This window comes from Gouania willdenowi, chromosome 5, assembly GCF_900634775.1.
Source record: "Gouania willdenowi chromosome 5, fGouWil2.1, whole genome shotgun sequence".
In the NCBI taxonomy this organism is placed as follows: domain Eukaryota; kingdom Metazoa; phylum Chordata; class Actinopteri; order Blenniiformes; family Gobiesocidae; genus Gouania; species Gouania willdenowi.
This window is the reverse complement of record NC_041048.1, coordinates 26,511,644-26,537,615: the sequence shown is the minus strand read 5'-3', so window position 1 is coordinate 26,537,615 and position 25,972 is coordinate 26,511,644. Positions and strand designations below refer to the sequence as shown.

General features: G+C 37.7%; 1 protein-coding gene across 7 annotated transcripts in view; it reads left to right on the top strand.

The window, feature by feature from the left end:
- The window catches only part of plxna1b (plexin A1b), a 223,494-nt gene that overhangs the window by 33,120 nt on the left and 164,402 nt on the right, over window positions 1-25,972 (top strand). For all 7 annotated transcript variants that reach the window (XM_028445792.1, XM_028445791.1, XM_028445789.1 and 4 more), the window contains exon 2: window positions 9,793-11,219. In XM_028445792.1, coding sequence (XP_028301593.1) covers window positions 10,038-11,219 — 1,182 coding nt within the window. In that variant the 5' untranslated portion in view covers window positions 9,793-10,037. The remainder of the gene's footprint in view (window positions 1-9,792; window positions 11,220-25,972) is intronic.

Genomic DNA, 25,972 nt, shown 5'->3' with positions numbered 1-25,972 from the left:
CTTTGCACTGTTTAAACTCAGAGGAGCCACTCGCGTTAGTTATTCTCCGGTGCCGCCATCTTTGTTTTGGTCGGAAGACGCATCGGCGCACATATTTTGCATCGACCTATTTTTTGCATCGATGTCATCGACTATGTCGACGCGGCCCTATTAGGGATGTATGTATTTTGCGTACAAAAAACTCAAAGCAGTGGATTACGATTAACAAAAATGAAACCATGCTCATGAATATTCAAAATCTAAAAAAGATTACAATCCCTATTGAGTTTAACAGATCTGTAAAAAAGAAAAATGGCATTGATACATGGAAAGGCAAAGTGAAAAGAGAAATTGTAGGTCAGGGTCTTGATGTGGTGAATGAAACTTGCTTAATAATATCAATAGTGATATTGTGTACTCTCCAACAGCCTGTTGTTACATGGCGTCATTCTTATTATTAATCCTTCCTGTGCTTCTCTTAAAACCATTACAAACAGACACACTCAGTTTATGCAGCAGACGTTCACTGAGGCTCATTCTGGCTACACGCTGAAATCATGTACCCTACGTACCACTGTGCTACTTACATTTTTACAGATTGGCACATTTTGGCCCTGACCTACATATCCTCCACCTCTCCCACCTGTACACACACGCATACACACACACACGCATACACACACAGAGAGAGAGGATTTGTCATGGAAAGAAAGACCCAGTCACACAAATGCAGTGTAGAGATTAAGAGTAAACCACTAATCTGACGATGGCTGCATCAGTGCGTTTGTGTGTCTGTCTGTGTGCTTCTTTATGAAAATGTGTGATGCCTGTTTCTCTTGTCCTCTGTCTTTTCGGCTGAAACTAAGGCTTTTGTTTTATGAGGAATCCCTGAGAGAAGATATTAGGAGGAGAAAATGTGCTTCCTTGCATGTATTTTCTCTTTTGTTCTTCAAGCAAATAGTATTTTACTTTGCTCTCTACACCACATCTGTTTTTTCCTCCTTTCAGACTCGGTGTAGATTTTGGGCGAAACTGGCTGAGAGGGAATAAATAGGGAGCTGGGTGGAGTGTGATCAGCTGAGCATTATAGAGATGGACATAAAGAAGACAAACTGGGTTTGTCTGCTCATCATGTGTTATTATAATGACAGGGACGGCCCAGGGCGTTGTCGTGTTCACCAGCTAAATCATAAGCAATATTCATAAAGCATTCAGATCCCAGAGATGGTGGCTTCAGCTGATCAGCCATCTCTTATTGTTCAGAGGTTACATCCATTTGGAATGATAACTGTTGTGTTTGTGTGTGAATGTGTGCCGCCTCTTAAGCCTCTTTCAGATTAAGCCATTTGTTTATCTGATGTCTGCTAAAAGCTTTGTGTGTTGGAATTTGTGTCATTTTTTCTTCTTCTTCCGCTTAACAATGTATACCTTTGTGTCCATGGCAACAGGAGATAAAATTAAAAAAAGAAAAAAATTCAAAATGAATTTAGCAGAAAAAAAAAATCAGTGGACAATCAATGAGATCTTTTCCCAATGTTTAGATTCTCTAACAAAATAAGGAAAAAAAAAACCTTGAGCATATCTATTATTTTGTTATTGTAGTGTACATTCCTAGATAAATTGGAGGCAGCTTTTAGCTTTATTTGATAAATGTAAATTCTTGCTGTTTTTGCACTGTTTGGAGCAGCTCTCAATGAGTGCACTAAAAGTTAAAGTTATAGAGATGCTTATCAGTTTAGTTGCAAGTAAAAATTAAGGAATGGGCTTCATTATAAAATGCTTCGAAACTATTTAAAGATATTGTTCCAAGGTAGGATGGAAAAAGCATGACAAAACACCTTTATCACAAAGTTATGAAAAAACTGAATAAAATCACTGTGTTTTGAACATTTGGAGCTGAATTGAGTGCATTTAAAAAAAGTAGTACAGCTCACGATCAAATTAAATGTAAAATGATTGCTACCCATTGCCACCTACTGACATGGAGGAGTGTCGCTACATTTAAGGCCCATCAATGATCAACCTTTTCCAGAGCATTTAAATTCAATTCAGAATGTGTTCTGATGCCGTGGCTACAGTCTGTCCACTGTGTCAGTGGCAGCTGTCACTGTGAGGCCAACACATCTGTTGGCCTCACAGCACATTGGATGTCAACCAAGCAGTTGTCATTGTACATCAAAGTCCTGAATGTAAAAAAACTTAGTTATTGTCTAACGGAGGTGTAAAGAGTAGAGGTGTGAAAAAAAATCGATTTCATGATATATCGCAATTTTTTTGGGTGCCGATTTTCAATCGATTTTTTTTTAATTGATTTAAAAAAAAAATATATATATATATATGTATATATAATTTATTTTATTTTTTGGCACTTTATTTTCCTCATACCTTTCAGGTCAGTGTGTTCAGTGACATAGAACACATATGCAATATGTATGCACAGACATTTTATTTTCATATGATCTGTTCAGATCAGTGTTCAAACTGACACAATAGATACATTTTTACTTATTTTTGTGTGTTGTCAATAACTCACTTATCCTTTATCCTTTATGTTCTCTTTCAATGTGTTGCAATGGTTGCACTTTATTTTATGATGGCAGTGTGTAAAACTGCATTTTCTTTTTTTCAGTGAAAATGTGCAAAAACACTAATAATAAAATAATAAATAGGATGTTTTGAAGCAAATAGTTTTGACTCAATTTGTCCTCTGAATGATCAATATCCTCTGATGAACATATACAGCAACGTGATTTTTCATCTCTACGTTTAATTTTGATATTAGGGTAGAATAGTGCAATATATTGGGATATCGTGATAATATTGTATCGTGATACGTATCGTATTGCAGCATCCTTGCCAATACTCACCCTAGTAAAGAGTACTGATATTTCCTACTCAAATAGAAGTACTGTTATTTGATTGAAATTTTACTCAAGTACAAGTACGGTACAAGTAAGTCATACATAAAATACTCAAGTACAAGTAAAAAGTAGCTCAAAGTAAAAGTTACACATTTATTTTTGGTAATAAATCTTGCTACGGTTCCTTTGCATACAGTAAACGACTAATGTATAAACTTAAAAAGGAAGAGACCAGATCCTGCACAATTGGAACTTAATTTATTTTCCACAAAGGCATCTGTATAAAATAAAATAATTTCTAAAAATATAATGACACCAATGAATTCAATTCAAAATAAAGTAAAGTTACATTTATGAACTATGCATTCACTGCTGTTTTGGTGCCGTGCATTACGTTTAATCTGGTTGGTCGGCTATGATGTGATGCATTTGATTGTTGTCTGGTCATTTTATTTTTATGTAGTTTCACAATGTCTGTTGATCATTTTAAAACAAAAAATAAATTATTTACTCTGTAACAGTAGAAATGTAAGTAATTACTTTACTTCTTTTAAAATGTACCTAAGTACAAGTAAAATGACTGATTTAGAAATGCACTCAAAAAGCTACAAGTACCCATAAAAGCAACTCAATTACAGTAATGTGAGCACTTGTAATCCATTACTTTCACCTCTATTGTCTAACAGCAGCTTAAAAAAAGTTTAGGTGAATGTTTTGAAAAAGTACCAAATTTGAATTTGAATACGAGGTTAGGAAAAAACATTATTTATAGTATGGTGGTATGAACAAAAACTACTACATTTTTTTTTTTATCATTCCAGCTTGCAAAACGCCTACATAAATGGTTTTGTTTCTGTCTAACATACTTTAAAAAAGTAGAACTAGAGGGAAAGATACTGAAAGTCATTATTCCTGTCATGAACTTAGAAAATGTAAAGAAAAAGATTGTGTGCAGCAGACAAGATCAGGTTGTATAAGTTTATCGGCCAAAAGCTGAAACTTCAGCTCGCAAGGTGTTACATAAGATAGCCTGAATTCCTTCACACACGACTTGTGTACTGTGAAATGAGGAATGTGCGTTTGGAGGCCACGCGACATAGACAGAAAGGACGCGCACAAGCTCTCTTCCTCAAACTGATTTACATTGGCACTAAAACCAACCATAAGTTTTATTTTAATGTGCTTGCCAGTATGCGTGTCCCCCCAGCCAAGGCAGGAAGGAAATGATACAAGATACTTTAATGTACAAAACCAATTTTGTCCAACATCTTAAAGATTGGTCTTACCTCTGCTAAAATTGAATGACTGAACTAAAATACACTACAGTACAAGAAGAGTTTTTAAAAAATTGTGAAAACTTTTTGGGACATAATAACAAAAATATTATTGGATTTTAGAAAGACCAAGCAAAGACTGAAATGTTTGGGGTTATAAATACTTAATGAATACAATTTCAGATAGTGACATAACATTATTTCAGCTTACCTAAGTAGAAAATTGTATGACTTATGACAGAAAGCGTCGAGTACACGTTGTGTTTAGAGGATTTCAAAGGCTTTACTATGGTTCAGAGTTGTAGTGTGATTTGCACTTGCCTTTTATCCCTTTGAGCCTCTTTTTGATTGGTACATTTGTCATCTGGGAGAACTGACCATTTTGCAAATCAGCATTTTACAACTTTGTGCACCAAATCCACCCACTTTGCTCAGAGTTTTGCTCTTTTGTGTGTCTTTTGCTAAACTGTCTCTCCAGGGATTCCCCCCCCCATCCCCACCCATCAATCCATCAGTCATTGTGTCGGGGAGGGTAATCCATTCTTCCCATATGCAGATAGTGACTGTGAGATTAGACGGGCCCTGGGAGAGGATTAAGGCTTTAGAGTTTGGCTCCCCCTCATCTCTAACCATCCACCCCCACCTCCTGATCATAACATCTACAGTACACACTAATGTTCCACACGCTTCTTTCCACTGTCTTGTGCTGTTCACCCTTCACCCCTCTACATTTCCTCCTCTGGGCAAAAATCAAATCCTTGGAGTATGTTAACAGCTCAGTGAAGAAGCCAGATTAAGATTTTTTCTTGCATTTATTAAACTAAATTCTATTTTCTCTTAAATTAGTCTATTGTTATTTTGCAAGTAAATTAAAGAACATATTAGGGGAATGGTAGGTATAATAATCCTTGTGTATATGTATGCATTTTTTTCCTCAAACTAAGTGTATCCAAAAATGGACGACACTTAAAACACCCTTTGTTATTTCAGTTCGACTAAACTTAAAATATTAAACCAAGTAGCATTTCAAGTTTTCTCCTTTTATTTAAACTCAGTCTGGAAAAACTTAACTATGATTGAACACAATCACACAGTAAAATAAAAACAAAAACCTTTAAGAGCAAAAATGATCTGCCATAAGGGTTTCCTGATACAATATTGGTATCAAATATCAGTCAGATAGTATCAGCATATCGGATCATATCGGCTGGCATCTATAATCTTATGTATGTGTATATATATATATATATATATATATATATATATACACACACACACATGCATAAGATAATTATGTATCATACATCATATAATAATGATAATAATAACTTTTATGTTCTGTTATTTGGAATATACACTACCAGTCAAAGGTTTTAGAACACCACACTTTTTCCAGTTTTTTGCTGAAAATGATTCAGTTTATTGTGTCATTGCACTGTGAACAAATAAGCAATTTGAGTTGAAAAAGAAAAGTGTTCCATCACTGCTTTTATGCAGACAGGGGGGGTTCAAATTAACCAAGAAAAGTTGGGACACCTGTAGAAATTAATAGCACCAGCTTTTAAGGCTGATTCAACCTTCATTGCTGCAGAACAGCTTTAAATTGTTAACACACTTTGTGTTTGCTGAAAAAGCCTTATTTGTATAATTCTGAAATGTCAGTTATTTTTCAGTTTTAGGTAACCAAACCTTTTTATTTTTAAACCTCTGACTGTTCAGTACTTACAGTACCTTTGTACCATTTCAAGCTATTCATTGGACTTGCACGACTTGAATTGCAGTAAATAACTGGAAAAATTAGGGTGTTCTATAACTTTTGACTGGTAGTGTAAATATTAGTGTGTCCCAATCCGATACCTATATTGGATATTGGTCCAATATCAGCCTGAAAACGAATATCGGATATCAGTTTTAAAGTTCCGAATTGTTGATTTTTTTTTCTTAATTTTTTTAAATTATTTTTTTTTCAATTGTAGAATATTGTAGATATTATTTTGAAGGTTTAAATGTATGTAACTAATTTGTTAATGAAAAATGGGTCAGTTTTTCTCATACCTACTGTTGCTGACTATTGTTCTCTGTTTTAGTGACATCACTTGATCAAGCCTTTTGTAACATTTCACACTACAAAATAAGTAATTATTGTTTTTTTTTTATTAAAGAAAACAAAAAAGTAATAAAAGGATGTATGATTCATGCTAAGATTGGATCAATATCGGTATCGGCCGATACGCAAGGCTGCAATATTGGTATCATATCGGAATTCAATTGTAGAATAATCTTATGTTTAAAGTTTAAATGTAAGTAATCCATTGGTTAATAATAAAAGGGTCCGTTTTTTCTCATACTTACTGTTGCCAACTATTGTTCTATCACTTAATCAAGACTTTTCTAACATTCCACGCTACAAAAAAAGTATTGGTATTGGCCAATACTCAAGACAGCAAAGCAGTTTCGTATCGGAAGTGAAGATGGTGTATCAGGACACCTCTACACCCAATCTATCAAATTCAAACTAATCATTATCTCTACAGTATGGATGCTTTGACGGAGGGCAGATAAGAGGTTTAAAGATGAATATACTGAATTTACATTTGCCTTCAGAAAGTAGAGAGAACTGCTTTATTCCTGCCACATGATGATTCTGGCATGCTTGACAACACTTCGTTGTCACCTTCTTTTCACGTTAGTAGTATTTCATTGGCTTTTCTTGGTTCTTGTTTGACAGATTTTACAAACGGCATGTTTTCATGATGCTCTTATTTCTTTTATCGTGATGTGTTACCCTTAAGTCATTTTGCATGAATGCATGAATAACAACCATTCCTTCCTGGTATGTATTTGCTTTTTCAGAGTTGCACATATTGTAACGCAAATGGTAGAGAACTTGTTGGGATGCCACTCATCTTCCTTTGTGTCTTCCCTCTCCTGTCGCCTCCTCTTCCTCCTCCTTGCTTCTTGTGTTGACTGCTGTAATTGATATGCCACAGACGATAAATCAACACAGCTTTACACTCTGAGCTGTGACCACTTTCTCAATGGACAGGTTTCAGCTAATGCCAACCAATTACCAGTTAGCTAATTTCTGGAATTCTTCACATCCTGAATTGAATGCAGCACCATTTATGTTAGTATCTTAAAGTGAAACAACCAAAGTGCAGTAACGCTCCAGAAAAGCTGATTTTAAAACCTTTTTTTCGCTGATATCCTTTTAACTCCCCACTGCAGCTGCCATCACCCATACAGATGCACTACAGCCCTGTCATTTGATTGGGTGTGCCGATATCCAATCCAATCAACTCGGCCCCTTTACAGCTCGCCGTCTCTCATGCCTTTTCCTGATGTGATAACAGCCTCAGCTATCCTGATGCGGTGACTGCCCATTTCCAAAGCTTCGGACTTGCTATAGCCAAGAATGATTGACGTGTTTTTCCTAGATCGTGGCAGAAATGACTTGCAACCTTTTGCCAGCACTCTTCCCACCATTTTCCTGTAGCTCTGAAGGAAAGTGAAATTGAAGAGGGTTTGAAAGAATAAAAGAGGAAGAAGAAAATAGAGAAATTTTAGAAGAAAAAAGAATGTGCCAGGAGTGAAATGAATCCTCAACAGTTGACCGTCTCTGTCATGACAGGAAATAGAAATAGAAGATTGAATAGGAGGTAGTCAGGGGTGCGTATCTGTGCAGACACTATCTTTACTTTCGAGTTTGGGGTTTGCATTGATAGTCACATCCCTCCACTTTATCTTTTCATTATCATTTTGTTTATTTAATTGTGATGTTTGATAGTATTGCAGTATAACTATAGATAAATAATCACTGACCCTGAGATTCAACTTCTTGTTGTTGTGAATGAGGAAAGATCACTGCAGGGATCTTCCTCCTTGGTTTCTTCTCCACTCTATTGGCACCAACATTTGCGAGCTCACTCACTGTGCCTCATTGTGTCTTTTCCTCTAGTGGAAATGACAAAGGAAAATGAAGCAGCCGGGTTTACTTTGCGCTGTAGTGCCTTAAATTGACATCTGCTCTCATCGTACATGTGACAACATCATTGAGCAGAAAATTATAATTTTTTTTATCGGATGGCTTGTCACTTTATTGCATCTGCTTATATTGGAGAGGCTGCAATCCATGTCGAGTTGGTTTAATCTCCCAGAGTGGAAAGCCGGGTATATCACATAAGTGCAGCTCAGGCCCTTCTGTCTCCACTTTTCTCATGGACGTGCCTCAATCTGCACTGTGTTTGATTGAAGTGAAAGCAGAGCTCTGATTAAAATACTGTGGAGGTGTATCCTTTTCTTTGGTTTTTATAGCTTCTCACTCATCCCCTTTCTTTTTTTTTTCTTTATGGCTTTCCCTTTATTTTTCCTCAGTCGATTAATTTAGTTTCATCCATTATATTCCTAATTCTTTAGCCTTATGTCTTTTTTTGGAATATGAGATGAAGCATGCCTTAATGAAACCAACTAGTCATTATTTGCTTTCTCAGGCACATCAGTGCTGCTGCTCTTTATTTTTTCTTTACCGCATTTTAATCACAGCAGTGACTAAAACTAATGGACAGATTCAAGACTCGTATTCATTGGCTTCAGTCGAGAATGACCCTTTGTGCAGACATTGATAGTTTAGGCGCGATTGAAGTGCCATGTCCCCAAGGAGATCTTTTTTGCATCATCAGCATTTACTGGTGAAGTAATGCCCTGCTATTGCAGGTTTAAGGTTGTCATGTAAAATGGTAGCATGTACCATGCAAACCATTGCTATTCATTTTGTTTTGGGTTTGGATGCCAGGAGATTACCTGTACATATGCTTTTCATCCATAACTTATAAGATGTTTGTATTTTTAAAACACGCCCTGCTCTTGAAATCACTGATTCTATTATATTAAGTTCCAGATATATGGTTTATTGTATAAAGAAATATAATAATGTAGACATATATTGGGGGGCGACCGTGGGTCAGTGGTAGAGTGGGTCGTCCAATAATCTTATGGTTGTGGGTTCGATTCCTGCTCTATCCAAGTCATTGTTATGTCCTTGGGCAAGGCACTTTACCCACATAAATAATAAATGGGTATGGAATGTGCATGAATGTTGGTAGTGGTCAGAGGGGCCGTAGGCATGAAATGGCAGCTACGCTTCTGTTGGTGTGCCCCAGGACAGCTGTGGCTACAATGTAGCTTACCATCACCGGTATGATTGATGTGAATGAATAATGGTTTCAGTGAAGCACTTTGAGTCTCCTTGAAAAAATCGCTATATAAATCCAATCATTATATTATATCCAGTGTGTGCTGATATGTAAATACTATGAAAAAGTTTACAATATGCTACAATATAAGATACAGGGCTCACTGTAATGAAATGTTATTTGGAAAAGGGGGAAAAGACCAAATAAATTTCAGTTGGAAAAATAACCATTTCTTCATTTGACTTTAACTCTGGGCATACGTAAATACTTACCAGTAATCTGGGTATGACCTTTTCAAGTCAAATAATAATTATAAATAATTATAAAGTACAATAATAACAATATAGCCAATGTCAGAAATTTTAAAATCAATGTAATTTTAGCTATGTACATTTCATGTCTGATAGGTCCTTTTGCTTCCTTAAATTATTGTCAAACGGTGTTCTTCTTCTTGGTGTGTAATTGTTTGTTCTCTTTGTCTTGCAGGGCTTCCACCTCATGCCTCCTTGGATAATGATGATTCTAATGATTGTTCACAAGACTGAGACCAGAGCAGTGGTTCAATAGGACGTTTGTTTCCCCCAATCATCCTCTCTCCCCCCATCAAAGTTTCCCGTATCCCTAATTCATCCAAGGTGGAACTTGATTCTTGGAACTATCTGTAACAATCTTCCTTCTCCTCTATTTTTCCTTCCCCATTCCCCTACGCCTTTCCTCTGGACAGCCCAGATATGTGTCGCATAGCTCGGTTAGTTCGCTTCCTTTGCCAGGGAAACGCGTGGTTTCTCTTGGGGCTTTTACTCATAATGACTTCATCCTTTTCTGGGGGCCAACCTTCTTCCATTAAACGTTTTGCCCCTCCGGACTGTTCCCTCACACATCTGGCCATTCACAACAAAACTGGAGAAGTGTATGTGGGAGCTGTCAACTGGATTTTTAAGCTGTCAAGCAATCTGACCAAACTGCGCAGCCACATGACCGGCCCTGTGGTGGACAACGAGAAGTGTTACCCTCCGCCAAGTGTTCAATCCTGCCCTCATGACCTTACCCAGACACCAAATGTGAACAAGTTGCTTCTTATCGACTACGCACAGAACCGCCTGATTGCCTGTGGCAGCACCTCCCAGGGAATCTGCCAGTTCCTACGTCTGGATGACCTCTTTAAGCTCGGTGAGCCACACCACCGCAAGGAGCACTACCTCTCCAGTGTGGCAGAGTCGGGTACCATGTCAGGAGTCATCATCAGCTCCCCTCAGAGTCCTACAAGCAAGCTTTTTATCGGAACCCCAATTGACGGCAAATCTGAGTACTTCCCTACCTTGTCTAGTCGCAAACTGATGGAGAATGAAGAAAATGCTGATATGTTCAGCTTTGTCTATCAGGACGAGTTTGTCTCCTCTCAGCTGAAGATTCCTTCAGACACTCTGTCAAAGTTCCCATCTTTTGATATTTATTATGTTTACAGCTTCAGCAGCGAGCAGTTTGTTTATTACCTGACAATGCAGCTGGATACTCAGTTAACTTCACCCGACGCCAGCGGAGAACAGTTCTTTACTTCCAAAATTGTCCGTCTCTGCGTGGATGACCCCAAGTTTTACTCCTATGTGGAGTTTCCCATTGGCTGTACGAAGGATGGTGTGGAGTACCGTCTCGTACAGGATGCCTTCCTGGCTAGGCCGGGTCGGCAATTGGCTAATTCTCTGGGGATTTCAGAGAAGGAAGACATCCTGTTCACAGTTTTTTCTCAGGGTCAGAAAAATCGGGCCAAACCACCCAAAGAGTCAGCTTTGTGCTTGTTCACCCTGAGACGGATAAAAGAGAAGATCAAAGAAAGGATTCAGTCCTGCTACAGGGGAGACGGGAAACTCTCCCTACCCTGGCTGCTCAACAAAGAGCTCGCCTGCATCAATTCAGTAAGGACAAAGTTTTGTGTTTATTGAATTATTCCAGCACTGATTGCTTTAGTAATATTGTTTTATCAAATTTACATTGTTAGTTGTGACTTGAAATAGTGCTTTTTGCTAACTGTAGAAGTGCATTGCTCTCTTGTATCCAATAGTTGTTATAACAAACAGTAATAATTATAACGAAAAATACTAGCCTTTCTTCATTATATTTCATAATTCTTGCCTGGTACTCGATGACACTAGATGACAGCTGCAGTGTGCAGTGATTAGCAATATTAAGCAAGAAAATATCTTTCTTCGACTGCTGTCTTGCTTTCACTTTTTTCCCACGTTTTATCGCTCATCACAACCTTAAGTGCTTTGATTTAGTCGGACAAGGAACATCATTAACCCAGTCCCTTGCATTTGTGAAATGTCACTTCCCGGCAGCGTACACGCACACATGCACACACACACACACACAGAAGTTCACACAGCTGTGCTAGCACACTGCAGTCTGAGATCCCAAGGGATAAAATAAGTTCGACTTGGTTTTTATGAAGTGATCCTCATTGCATGGTCCTGCATGCATTATAGACATTTCCTTTATTGGCACACACACATTTAATGCAAAGACCTGAAAGCACTGCAGAGCAGCATTTTCATTTTAATCTACACTGTCTTGAGTTGAAACTCCATTCATCTAAATCTTTGCTTATTATCAACCACCTGTCTCACTGAACACATCTGGCCTCTTGTGTGCTATTTAAAAGCACTCACCATTCCCCTCCATCTTTTTTTGTCTGTTAAAGTAGCTCACTTAATGGACCTGTTTTAATGATTTTTCCCTAAATGTGAGTGAGCACCGTCGTAGTGGCAGGTGTCTTTGTTGTACACACGGCTGCGTTTTCAAACCATTCCTCCAGTATTGTCTAACTGAGTGTGAATGGTGGTCGGAACAGAATGCTTTCTCTTAGTAGGTATTCATCACCTCGAGTGCACAGGTGTGTTTAGTGAAGTAGTTCAACTGATGAATAAATGAACCAGCTAAGGCCAGCCTTTCAGATGTTCTTTGCCGTTTTCAACAGATCCAATCCGCCAAATTGTTTGACAATGGCCCCAAGGATGAAAATATCCTCTACTCATTTATTTTAATTAATTACCACAGTGCTGAATCCTGGACAAAGGGTATCCCTAATTTCTGTATAGTAAGGGATGTTGTTCATCTAACTAAAGTTGTTATGCAACAATATTTTACGTGCATATATACATGTTAGAAAAAAAGTCTATGTGGCGTGGTTGGTTTTCTCTTAGTTCAGCATTGTTGAAGATTGTGGGATAACTGAACTTTATTTATTTATTTATTTTGCATATTTTACTTTAATTAACACTCACTATACAGTTTTGCTATTATAAGACTGACTGTTGCCGAATTCTAGTTTCCTGTTCCTATTTTTAAAATATTGTTTTACAGTATTGGTATGTGGACAGTAAAAAAAATCAGGTGAATAATGTCAATTGAAGTCTTTATTTTTTTTTTTAATTGTGAACTATTGTTACTTCCTAGCACTGTTGATGGACATTGTCTGCACAACTTCTTGTGTGATGGTTTTTAGTAGATTGGAGTCTCCTGTGTAAAGTGTGAGGATTAATTTCATTTGCTGATCATAACCATAGAATTCTGAGGGGTTAAGATACATTTTGCTATTAGGGCACTGTGCAGCCTTGACATCATCATTGTTGACCTTTAGCCATTGTTTCAGACTTCATACAAATTACACATCGAAGTACAGGCACTTACATATCAGAAATCTTATCCTGCAGACATGCTCTCTACACAATCTATACACTGTAGATGATTGGATATATAGGAATTAGAGTGTCTGACTCTCCTCAACTTTAAACATGAATGGCTTTTTGCAGCGTTAACCTTTAAAGAGTAACTAAACCCATTCTTTCTGCTGACCTGCCACTAGGAGGGAAATTCAAAAAATGCCTTGATTATGGGCGTTACTGCTGTAGCAATAAGACACGCCCACTCTGTCAGCCTACACGGCTATGCGCAGAGACAGACGGTAATGCACACAATGATGTGTCTGTACATACACACATAGCGAGTTCATAAGCTCAAATGTGTCACTACAACAACAGGCACACACAATCATGACGTGAAGCTCACACGCAGCCTTACAGACACCACTCAGGGGCAAACAGGCCTGCTCACGCGCTCATCGTGATAAGATGGACACAAGTCCACGGACACGCAAGTCAGACGGGAATACACTCATAGCATGATGTGTCTGATTAGCGCAGAATCTGCTCTTTATAGAAGTCCAGAGTCAAACACATCACCGCACATTGAACTTCCTCATTGGCTGTCAATCAATGCTTATAAAGTTATAAAGCTGTGATTGGAGGAAACCCTTTCCTCCTTTCAGTTTTTGTAGGAGGGGCGGGGCCAACAGTGAAAGTTGATGACGCAGGGAAATCCAAAGAATCCGTCTCAGCCAAGAGCAAAATTCAATTGTAATAGCTGGTGTTCTAACCTTTGAGGCCAGTATATCATACATTTTACAGCTAAATACGTAAAATTATAAAACTTTTACTAAAATGTGAATAGTGGGACTAGGATTAATAAACAGCACTACTTAATGCCCAAATACATCTGTATTCAGCAGGAAAAAGTGGGTTTGAGGTTTAGTTGCGCTTTAACAACCTTTATTCTGGCAACGTTGAGCATTTCATGAGCGTAATGTTTTTCAAGGATTTTACCAACACATTTGTTCAAAAGCTGTTTTGTCAGTTGATATGTCATCAGCAATGATGTATGACTCTCAAGCAAAAGCTGATTGGCTGACCCAGTGACAGCAGTGAGGCATGAGAGGTCAGCCTCAGGTTAATGAGGTCTGCTATGGTATCCCCTAAGCATCGACCTGAAGTCAGCTGGCCTCCACTGCCCTCCACCTGAATGTCATTTACTAACTGTGTTATTTTTGCGGTGCTGAGGCAGTAAAAACTCACAACAGTCGTGGAAGGCATGAACAAGGGAAGACAATTATGTTAGGTCTTTTATATTTAGGAATATTTTGGCTACATTTCCAAAGCTTTAATGTGAACTGTCGCAAGTGTAACATATTTGAGTGATTACAAATGCTTTTTACGTATTTGATCAAAAACCCATTTGTCAACAATATTTATTTTTTTTAAATGGTAAGTTCTTTAGTAAAGATCAGTTACCGACCTTGTTGATACAGTTGAAATTAGGTGACATTACAAATGTATGAAATATAAAATTAAAAGTTACATTTTTGAGTGTCATTCTGTTGGAAAAAATGTGCTTATCAGTCGTCTATGAATACAACACATAATTGCAGAGCTTGGCCAGACTCCCCCACTTAGATTTTTCCAGGTGATTAACTGTTTGCATTCCTAACCTAAATGCTCTACATTTCTATGTTTTTTTTTTAGTAAGAAAGGGGATCCAACAGTGTTAGTGCTGGGTCCCTAGCAGACGTTTCTGAGTTCAGGAATTCAAATACACTCTGTTAGAAACATTCTTGGCAATGTGGTGGAGGAGGGTGAATGTGCTTAAGTTGACCCTGCTCTAAAAGGCTACAAAGGGCAGAGTGGGGAGGGTTAGTGAATGAGTGAGGGGTGGTGTGTTGTCGGGTATGCATGCACAGCTGTTAGCCACACAGCTATGATGGATGACCAAAGCACTATGACATCCTTTTTGTTGGAAGTTTAGATTTGTGCAGGAAAGAGTATATATTCTGTCTCTGGCTGGCATTGGGATGATGTGTTTACAGTGAAACAAAGGATGTTTAACATAAAGCTCAAGACTGCGGTCAAATAGATTGCATTTGCGAGTATTTTTTCAGTGTGTGCGAGTGCAAATTTCATCATCTGTGCGAGTGCATAGGGTGACCTTATAAGGAGAAAACAGGGAGTTACGCGCGTAGCAACAGAGCGCATGGGACGATTCCACCCAATATCAGCGGCAGTCTGTGTGAGATGCTTCTCAACACAAAATCGGATATGGTCAGATATGAGGGCATGATGCTGTGGAGGACCTCATCAGAATCAGCATCACGGGGCCAGAACTGATGAACTATGATGCCAGGCCGGATGTTCAACTGTGGTTCTCCCTGGGAAAGAGAGTTAGGAGACCCCACTATAAGAGCTGGCCCCTCTGAATTAAATTATATGGGGTGAAGCAATGCAGATGCTAAGTTGGTTATGCTACTGTTAAGTTAATTCAAGTACAGCATTTATGCAAAATTAAAAAAAAAAAAAAAACAGAATACATGTAACCTGTTGTTATGCTGTTATTTAAAATATTTTTGTTACGTCTTTCAAAAATATATAAAAATAATTACCTGTTATTTCAGCCAAAGCTTGTATTTATTTATTTATTTATTTATTTATTTATTTATTTATTTATTTATTTATTTTATTTATTTTATTTATTTTATTTATTTTATTCATTTATTTGTTTTATTTATTTATTTATTCATTTATTTATTTATTAATTCATTTATTTACAGAATAAAATAACAAAACAGGCTTCCAGCAACCCATCCCACCCCAACCACTCCCCCATACATTCATACCACAATCACAACCACAATCATCCACACATTCATAGTGTTGTGACAGGAAAGTAAAATATAAATATAAATAAAAAAGGAGCACAAAGAAAACACAATTTTATAACATAACAGAATGAAAAATAAAATATCACTAACACTAATCAAAAATCAATAAATAGAATATGACACAATTATCAAAACATTTATAACATAACAAATGGGACACCTTTAAGAAAGTACAACGAACTATATCTCTAACTCAAGTAAGTAAACATTTCTTAGTTTCAACAGTTTATTCTGTTGTTAATTGTTGCTATAGATGTTTCTGATGATTAACTGTATTCCTACAGTGTTTACACTTACATTTGATATAGTTTTAGCTTTAGAAATAGACCTTTTACCCAGCTGGATAAACACATTCAAAGTGTGTGCACATTTATCTTCAAAAACACAACATATTTTGTGGTGTGATTTGCAAAAACAATATCCATAGACCTTAACCATGACTGTACACTGACCCGAACCTTAACCACATGTAGACAAAAATAAAACAAATGCATCAGCCACTGCTTGTTGCAGAAAAACTTATTATTGACACTAAAACATTAAAACATTTTGCAAATATAATATCTTGACAAAACTACGGTATGCCAGTTAAGTCAACTATTCATCAGCATGAATGGCTATGCTGTAACCACCAGTGGCACCACTGGAAAAGTTTGTGTAGAGCCCTGCATAAACTTAAAGGCTTAGTTACTAGCTGTAGGGTGACCATGTTTGTTACTTGTGTATGATTGTTTGAACACTTGAAGATTGAAAATAAAAAGCAATACGGAGGTGCAGAATGAACGTTAGAGGACTGGAGATGGGAAAAGTCCATGAACAATGATCAAGGAAGAGACGATGTGTAGGACGTTGGAGTGTATAAAACAAGAGTTACGTGATGGATTTCATAGCAGAGAAAGGGTTAAATGGCAGCTAACAGAAGAAACTCTGGGAAGCTGAAGGAAGCTACGGAGGAGACAAGATATACAACGAGGAAAGGCTGGAAGTGTGAGTCAGGAATGAGGCTCAAAGGGAAACCGTGAGTAGAATAGAGATTAGAAATTGAAAACACCAATGCTTTCTCAAAAAAAGATGAGCCAATTTCTGATACTTTCCCTTTTGCACCAGTTTTGTAATTTCCAGTGCTCAGGTCAATAACTGTGTTCAAGCTTTAATGAAACGCCAACTGTCTCTGTATTTCACAGTTTTGGCTGAGCGAGGCACATTTCTTAGAGGTGATCAGACCAATCTAGCTTGAAATTATAAATGAACTTCACTTTGCTTGACTGTTTAACTCCAAATTCTTCCCCCGTGATGGTTAAATTACCATCATCCTACTGTATGCAAGTCATTTACACCCTCTCTTGTAAGGAATGTTCTGTACAACTGCTGCTGCTATTTCTTCTTCTCTGTGATGGTGATCAACATGAGAGTTGAGTTTATTACTGCCTCCACCTGTTAGGCAGAGGAACGACTTATTTGACACGCTCTGTTGAATTGTATCCCTGTGGGAAAACCTATGGAAGAACTGATTCTGCCAAAGCAGCAGTTGGCCGGCCAAGGGGTTGCTCAATATCCATTTATGGTGGCCTTCTTAGTTCACACCTGCTTCACACAAGCTTTTCAAGGGACTTCTACTACTCCTATGCAGGCCTGATGAAGTATTAATGCAGCAGATTAGTAAAAAAAAAGTTCACTTGGGTATAAAAGCATGACATTTGGCACAGATACTCTCTAAGGGCCACTATTTTGGAAAAAGGCACTGGCCACTCAAAAATTCAATATGGCAGGCATTTTTTTAAGATCAGGGCATTTTTTGATTTTTCCCAAGTTTTTTGAGGCGACTGAGTGTTTCGCCTATAGCAGGCAAAGTTCTCACTACCCGTGGGGATGCACATGTTTTTTTACTTGATCCAATGATTCTTTGGTTATATAATAACCATTGAATAGCAATGGCAGCCATCTTGAAAAAATACCGTCATATCAAATTTTTGAGGAGTCAATGCCTTTTTCCAAAATAGAGGCCCTTGGAGAGTATCTGTGCCAAATTTCATGCTTTTGTATCAAAGTGAACAATTCTCTTGAAATATGCAATTAATGTGCTGCACTACATGGAAATGAAGATGTACATGTTGTTATTAGGAAATTCACACAATTAACAGTCAACCAGTTATTCTACTCCATATCTTGCTCTGGTTTCAGTGACGGTGAAGTAAATCAACAGAAGTTTGGTTAAATTCCAAAGAGTGGACACAAACACTGTTACTAGTGTTCAGAGGTAGTGTTCATTGCAAAATTATACCACCATCTATTGGCCTGGCATGCATACTACATCATATTTGATGCTTCCCGCGGTCTCATGTAAACAGAGATCGTTTTGAAAACGTTGTCGTGTAAATGCGGAACTTTTTGAAAACTGAAACGGACACGTTGTTGTGTAAACAGGGCTTTAGCCTTTGGGCTTCTTTTTTCAGCATCTTAACATACATTGTTTAATTGCACAAGGAGCACATGCTGTTAACATACTATGTTTTAAACCAGTGAACAACTGATATGAGATTTGCCGACATCCAGTAATGCTAGCCAGTAGCCAGACACATTACGCTATCTGCTAAGATAATCATACATGTTTTTTTTGTGAATTGTGAACATGCTAAGTGATAATAAAAAGGCAGAAACTAGAGTAACATAAAAAAAATAATCAAGGTTTGAGCAGCAAGTCTCATACAGGCAGTGTGTGCTTGGAGGTAAGGCAGTAATTCATGCACAGAGATGGAAGGAGGGAGGGTGAGAAGAGTGATTGGCTATGAAATCTTTTTACTGCCATTGCCAAGAACAGCATGAGAAAAGGTGGATGACAGAGAGAGGAGGGAGAGATGGATGAGAAGAGAGCATCAGTCAAAGCTGGCCACGGCACAAATAATATCAGTGTCCGTCACCTGGCCACTGCAGCATCCTGGGTGTGTGTGCCTCTCTGTCATGTCAGCTCTATGCGTGTGTGATTGTTTTTTTGTAAGATTGTGAATGTGTGTGGCTGAGAGGTGCATTTCATAACAATTGCGCTATAGTAAAAAAGGACCAAAGCACACTACAAATTTTATTTTCTCAAACAACTTTTTTTCTTTTGTTGAACAGATGTGTTCAAAAGTTAATTGGAAGCCAATGAAGCAGCATGATAACATTTTGAGTAATTTTTATGTAAAGAGCAAGGCTGTGTTTCATGTTGTCGATGCTCCAACACACCTGATTTCTGATATCCTGGTATTAAGCCACACATTAAAGATGTTGTTTCCTGAATATGATCAATCAGTGGTGTTCCTGATTGAGTAAAATCAGGGAAAGCTGTACATTTAAATAACTTATGCCATTGTGGAATATCATTCTTTGACACTGCAGTTCCATTCACAGGCTGCTCAATGACTTCCTGTGGTTTTCTGGCACTTCCTAGTGTTTTAACTTAATTAAACCCATTTGAAACATTTTCAACTTTTGACCTTTTACGGTCTATTATTTTAGAGAATACCAACGTTTCTAATTGTTTTTTTTAAGCTGTTGTTTATCAGGAAAGTTTTTTGATTCGCACTTTTCGAAAAGGTCTTTTCAATGTTGCATTTGAACACATTTGACAATCTTTGTGTGTTTCGGATCTTGAAAAAGATCTCATTCATCATTCCAAATGTGCTTTGTGAAAGTGAATCATGGGAGGAATGGTAAAACTAGCTCAAAATAGGATTTTAATTCTCTTCTCATTGATATTAGTAAGAAATTCAACCGTAACGTGGATAAATGATGGCCTGATGGTGAATGAAAAACTTTTCACCTGTCAAAATGCCATTTGCTCAATTACCAGATGGATGGCAACATTTTGAACTTTGTCAAAAGCCTATTCATCAATCAGTCAGACTATCAGTCATAGCAAAAAAGCATCAGTATCAATAAATCATTTTCTCTGTGGCTCCGTGGGCCAAATGTTGTTTTACTAGTTGTGTCAAAGGTGAGATTTGATGTGAAGTCCAAAATCAATATGGAGACAATCACTGTTTTTGTTGCCTGTCACTGTTAAGTGCTTACCAACCGTATAAGGTCTGCAAATCATTAGTGGTGATGTAGAGAGGCCATAACCTAGAACTTATGCTCAGGCTCATTATATTAACTATTGAATAGGCGATATATATATATATATATATATATATTAGAACTTTCACATACACACTGGATCAATGGTTCTCTACTTGAAGACACTCAATGGGGTACATGAGAGATATATATTAAAAATTCCATTTAAATTTATTATCTAATAGTATAATGGCTTGGATTTTTTAAGTCTCCTATTTTAACTCGGAAGCCTGAGAGAAAAACATGTCTTACCCTCACCTCAGTTTTACTCTGAGAGGTGAGCTCTAGTCACTGCTGGCCAAGGATCATATTTACTTTTATGATCTAAAAAATCCAGTCCCTCAAATTAGTATTTTATTTCTCCAAGTAATGAGGACTTTATAATGGTGTGGGTTACAATGGCTCCAAACTTTTTTTTTTACAGAATTGTTTTAATTAGAGTAAAGTTACGAAGCTGTGCCGAGAGCTGAACTAATTTTTCAGAATACTCTTGAGAAAAAGTTATTTAATAAAATACCTGTTTAAGCAAGCACCCATAAAACTTATCACCAGTGTTGGGAACATTAAGTAATTAGTTATAGTTACTCATTACTTGTTCGAAAAAGTTACTGAGTTAGTAACTGAATTGCTCTATAATAAAAGTAACTCATTACTGAGGAAAGTAACTATTTGGGTTACTGTTAAAAAAAAAAAAAATTGCTATTTATTAAAGAATTCCGATTTTTTAGATGCGTGTCGTTGTGAGGTCTTCACTCCTGGTTATAATGTACACTTCACATGCACGTTCTTGCCTTTGACCACAATTAATTTTAAGTAGTGTTTGTATCGCCATATTAAAAATGACAACTTTTCATCGCAATGCTCCACACTCACCATCTCTGCTGCTTCATCAAATCTGTGGTGGTTGTGTGTGTGTGTCTGTGTATGTGCCGCGTGTGCTGGCACATGTCTAAAAACACTGGCTCTGATTGGCTACCATGAAACATGACGCCGCCTTAACCAATCACAATCGCTCACCTTGTTTTTAACCCACCTCCTCACTACAGCTGCATATGAAGCCAGGGATGCTTTCGGATCACAGTTTATTCAATCATTGCAGGTAATGCACCGCATTTAACGTTTAGTAACGTTACCAGCGTTGTAACGGCATAAAAAGTAATTAGTTAGATTATCCCATTACTGAAAAAAAAAACGCCGTTACCTAGCGCCGTTATCTAACGCCGTCATTCTAAACACTGCTTATTACAGTTGGAAAGAGATGCAAATGTATGTTGTGTGGTGCAGCATAAAGTAAAAATGTTGAATTGACTTGGTAACTTAATTGGACAATGTGTCTTTTCTCTGACACATTGCTGTTCAAACAGCATTAGTTCAATTGTTTGATCTTAACTAGACTCTAGTTAAACAACCCTGAAAAAGTTAGATTGAAAAATAAACGTAAGAATCAATTTCATCACAGTTCTTGTTAATCTAAAGTGCCCGTAATAATCCAGGAACATTTATAGAATATGTAATATCAAAGACACAGGCCATCGCCTAACATGATTAACTTCATTATTCCAAATATCAAATAATTAGTTTAAATCACAGATGGTCTTTGTTAAACATTAGCTCATTCCTTTGGACCTAATTTGAAGTGATGTGACGGCAAATATGTCTTAGCAATTAGACCTGATAAATTTAGGCAGAGTTGATGAACTGAGGTAATTGACAGCTGAAATGAGTTGAGCAGATAACCCCATTTGAGCAGGTTGCTTTAAAAGTCATCAGTACCTAATACGTCTTGCTTCAGTTAATATTAGTTAATTTGGTTACTAAACTACATTTGAAATATGAATTTCATCCATGTTCAAACAGGATAGGTTTTCAATTTGCGTCACAGAGAGCTTATATTGTCACAGAAGGTTTGTTCTCACCCAGTTATTAAAGAACAATAGAACATCTTTGGAGCAGGCACCACTCAGACTGTGAGCTGCTTAATCTGCTTTTCTGTTCGCTGACCTCTCACTCCCTTTGTCTCTCTCTAAGGAGTGTTTAGCTCAACAAATCCCCATCTCCAGTACCACTCTAATGATACTAATTGTCGGTGTAATTATGTATTGATCGCACGTGTGTGTGTGTGTGTGTGTGCGTGCGTGCGTGCGTGTGCGTGTGTACATCATTATCAGGAGTACTCTTGAAATGTTAAGGAAATGTGCATTGCACTTGGATTACCCCAATGTGCATGGGAGCTTTAATTGCTCTTTAGTTCAGAATAAAAGTTAATTCCTCTTTAAACTGACCTTGTAAACACTTAATTCCTAATGCAAACCTAATTCCAAATTAAACTTAAATCCTAATTAGGCGGCTGGTTTATTCTGATTTTAATTCCAAATTAAATAATTCCTCTGTCTTGTAAACACTTAATTCCACCTTAAGTTACAGTAATAATGGTCGTTCTACGCATGCACAACTTGACGCAATGACACGCAGGTGACGATATAGTCCAGGATGCCCCCCGGACCCCAGCTGAGACTTTTTATTCAATAAGAGCCTTAAAAGACATGGATATAATGGAAAGAGTGGATGGAGGGAAGAATAAACATGCGGACATTCACACGGACACAGACTGATTACGCACACAGACCTCGGTAAACGGAACAGGCTTCACCGGGGCTTGAAGCACAAGTGCTTCACTAACGATGCGCCGATTATTATGAAGTTCATTTTTCACTCAACGTTCTGTATGATGGAGGTAGAGCAGGTGTTGCACTAACCGCTGGCTTTGATTGACCAAAGTACAGTGTTCTGCCTCCTTTCTCCGCTGCTCTATCTCTCCTCTCCTGCTCTGCAGATGAAAGTGAAACCGTGTTGTTGTCGAGCTGCTGCTTCAAAACTACACTCAAAATGAAAGTGAAAACAGTTCTGATGTTTGGTCTTCTATGTTGGAGCCAAAGATAAAAGATTTGTTGTGTGTTTTTTCCCGATCAGACGTGATACGTCTTTCGCCCCTTGTCCATTCAGAACCTTTCCCAACCTCCAGACCTAAAGCAGAAATAGATAAAGCCAAATAAACCGGTTTTCCATGTAAACCTCAATTTAAAATTACTGAGCGACCGTGGCTCAGGTTGTAGTGGGTCGTCTTCTGATCGAGAGGTTGGGGGTTCGATCCCAGTACCTGACTATGTGTGTGATAAAGTGTGATGATAAAGCGCTATATAAATCAAGTCCATTTACCATTCCATTTATTTACATGTAAACACGAAGCAAAACATTTAAATTCCAAATAATTTAATTCGGAATAACTCATTCTGAATGAAAAAACATCATGTAATCGTGGCCAATGTTTGTTTGCCTGCTCTGACTTTTGGACATTATTTTATCTTCATTCATTTGTTTTTACATTTCCCTACTAATCCTATACATGTACAGCTGTGTTCAAACTACTGCTTTGGCAGGTATAATGCTATTTTAGTGGCAATTGTCTGTAAGACCCAGAATTGTTGCTTAGCGATCTGTAGTCACTTCATAGCTGAGGTTCAGTGACCCTGGCTCACAGCGTGAAGGTCGTGGCTTCACAATCCAGTCTTTATGTAAGTCTCCACAATAGGCCAAAGCATGCAATGTATGGATTCTCTCCATGTATACTGGTTGTCTCCCACAGTCCATACTGAATTGTCACCGTGTCCCTGAGGTGGGCTGATGCTATTTTCAATTAGATGTTTTAAAATCCAAACAAATGTATAGATGGAATGATGCTATTATATCAGTTACGCAAGCTAAATAAAAATCACATTTTTCTTTCAAATTATCTTATTGCTGAACTCAATTTAAATTGGCTCACTTGTTTTTATGGTGTGTCATTTTGGTTTTGAATTTAGGTATTAAGCTTTACAAGATGCAACCCACTGAGGTTGATAAGGGCCCTCACTGGATTTATTTAATCATATTGTTGCATCTTTCTATTTTATCTTAGTTATAATTTGACACTTTGACACTTCAAAATGCTGACTCAGCTCCACCAGAGCAGCCAGAGGTTAAGCACTTTGCTTGACGAAACCTGTTCTGGTCACTGATTCAGACCCTCATCTCTCAGCTGCTGTATTTGATCTCGCCTGATAGTTTTTTTCAGATCCGTCCTGTTCCCATCAATGCGTTTTGCTAACAGTGCTCAAAGTTATGACTTTAAGTTGTTTTGCATTAACCTTTCAAACTGGAAGTAGTCTGCGAAATGAATCCTGTAGACTACTGCGACCTGATAGGTGTGTGTTTTGCTGCTGAATCTTAATATAAGAAAGAGATGGAGAGAGTTCTTCTTTGGCAGCGATGTCAACCAAGTTACACAATTGCCAACTTGGCATAATTAATGTGTAAATATGGAGATGCTGGGAGGCTTGTGTCTACTTTATAAATCATTACACGGGCATGTCCAATTGTCCCTGAGAATGCACACACGCACACACACTCATACACACACATGGCAGCCGCAGCACTTCATGTGTTTATTCTACTTGAAGAAACTTCAGCAATGCCTCCATGATTTCAAAGCCCCCATTGAGATTTCTGGGTAATTCATGAGCTGCCTTCTCCCAGAATTCCTCACTCTGCTTGGAGCCAGAGCCAGTCTCTCTCTCTCTCTCTCACACACACACACACACACACACACACACACACACACACACACACACACACACACACACACACACACACACACACACACACACACACACACACACACACACGGTTGTACAGATTTTTTTTTTTGCCACTTCCTCCCTGTTTTCCTGCAGCTGCTGTCCACCTTTGATTCATTCATTTCCAGCACATACACTGGCATCATCACTCCAGTCGAAGCTCACTTGCCACCATAACCCTCAGAGAAGTACCAGTAAGCCCCATCATGCACATGCTTCTAATGTCTCCAAATGCAGTGTAGCACATCTTTGGAAACAACATTATGTGTGAGGATTAGAAGGAATCAGATGATGCTTTCTCTTTTTAATGTGTTTTTGCTACACTACTCCCATTTCTACCACTTCATCAAATTTAAATGCCTTTTCTGCAATTTTTTTCCACTTTCAAGACATGTTCTGCACTTTTAAACCCTTTCCATCAATTTTTCCACCTAATGTCAAATATGTTGACCCATTATTGTCACTTTTAACCTCTTTGCACCATATTCATGCTTATTTTTGCCAATTTAACCACATTCACAATTTGTCACGCCCATTATTTGCCAGTCAAACTTGAACTGGCGCTTTGAACCCTTTTTTTTTTTTTAGCCACTTTTTCTGTCTGTTTTTTGGCTACTCTAATTTACAACTTTTATCCAATTTCTATGGTTTTTAGAATCCTATTTCACACCTTTTCCACCATGTTTGGTCCCTTTTAACCCATTTTGTTTCTTATTAAAACAATAATTTACATCGTTCAGATGACTATATACCATGGTCCAAACAATGATAAACTTCCTGAATAACAGTGGATATTATTCAGATAAATAAATAAATGTGATTATCACAGATCATAGACCAATGGACAGGCTAGGGGAGTACCGGATTAAAAGTAACGGTGTTACATAATCTGGATGCAAAAAAATTGTAACTGTAATTCGTTACTGTATATTGAAAAACATGTAATCAGATTACAGGTATTTAAAAAAAAAGGGGATTACTTAGATGGATTACATTTTAAAAGCAAGCGGAATATACATCTGTCCAACAGACACACAGTGCGCACACACATTGCGACACTTCACCATAACAAATGAACACGTGAAACCAACGCGTTTCCTGCCTGGCTGTGTGTGTGGATCAGTATGAATCCAGAGCTTTCACTCCACGGAAACTCCGTCATTTTTCATTTAAATCCAACAAAGGAAACAATACTACAGGGTAATGTCAATGATGACTGCCTGCTGTTAAAATGTCGCCATCATCCAGGGATTTAAAGTCCAATCTGAAGAAACCTCTGCAGGTAAAATTTACCGAAACACACAGAAATGCAGTAAGATAAAGTGATAAAGCTTTGTTAGCTTGCTAACCTGTC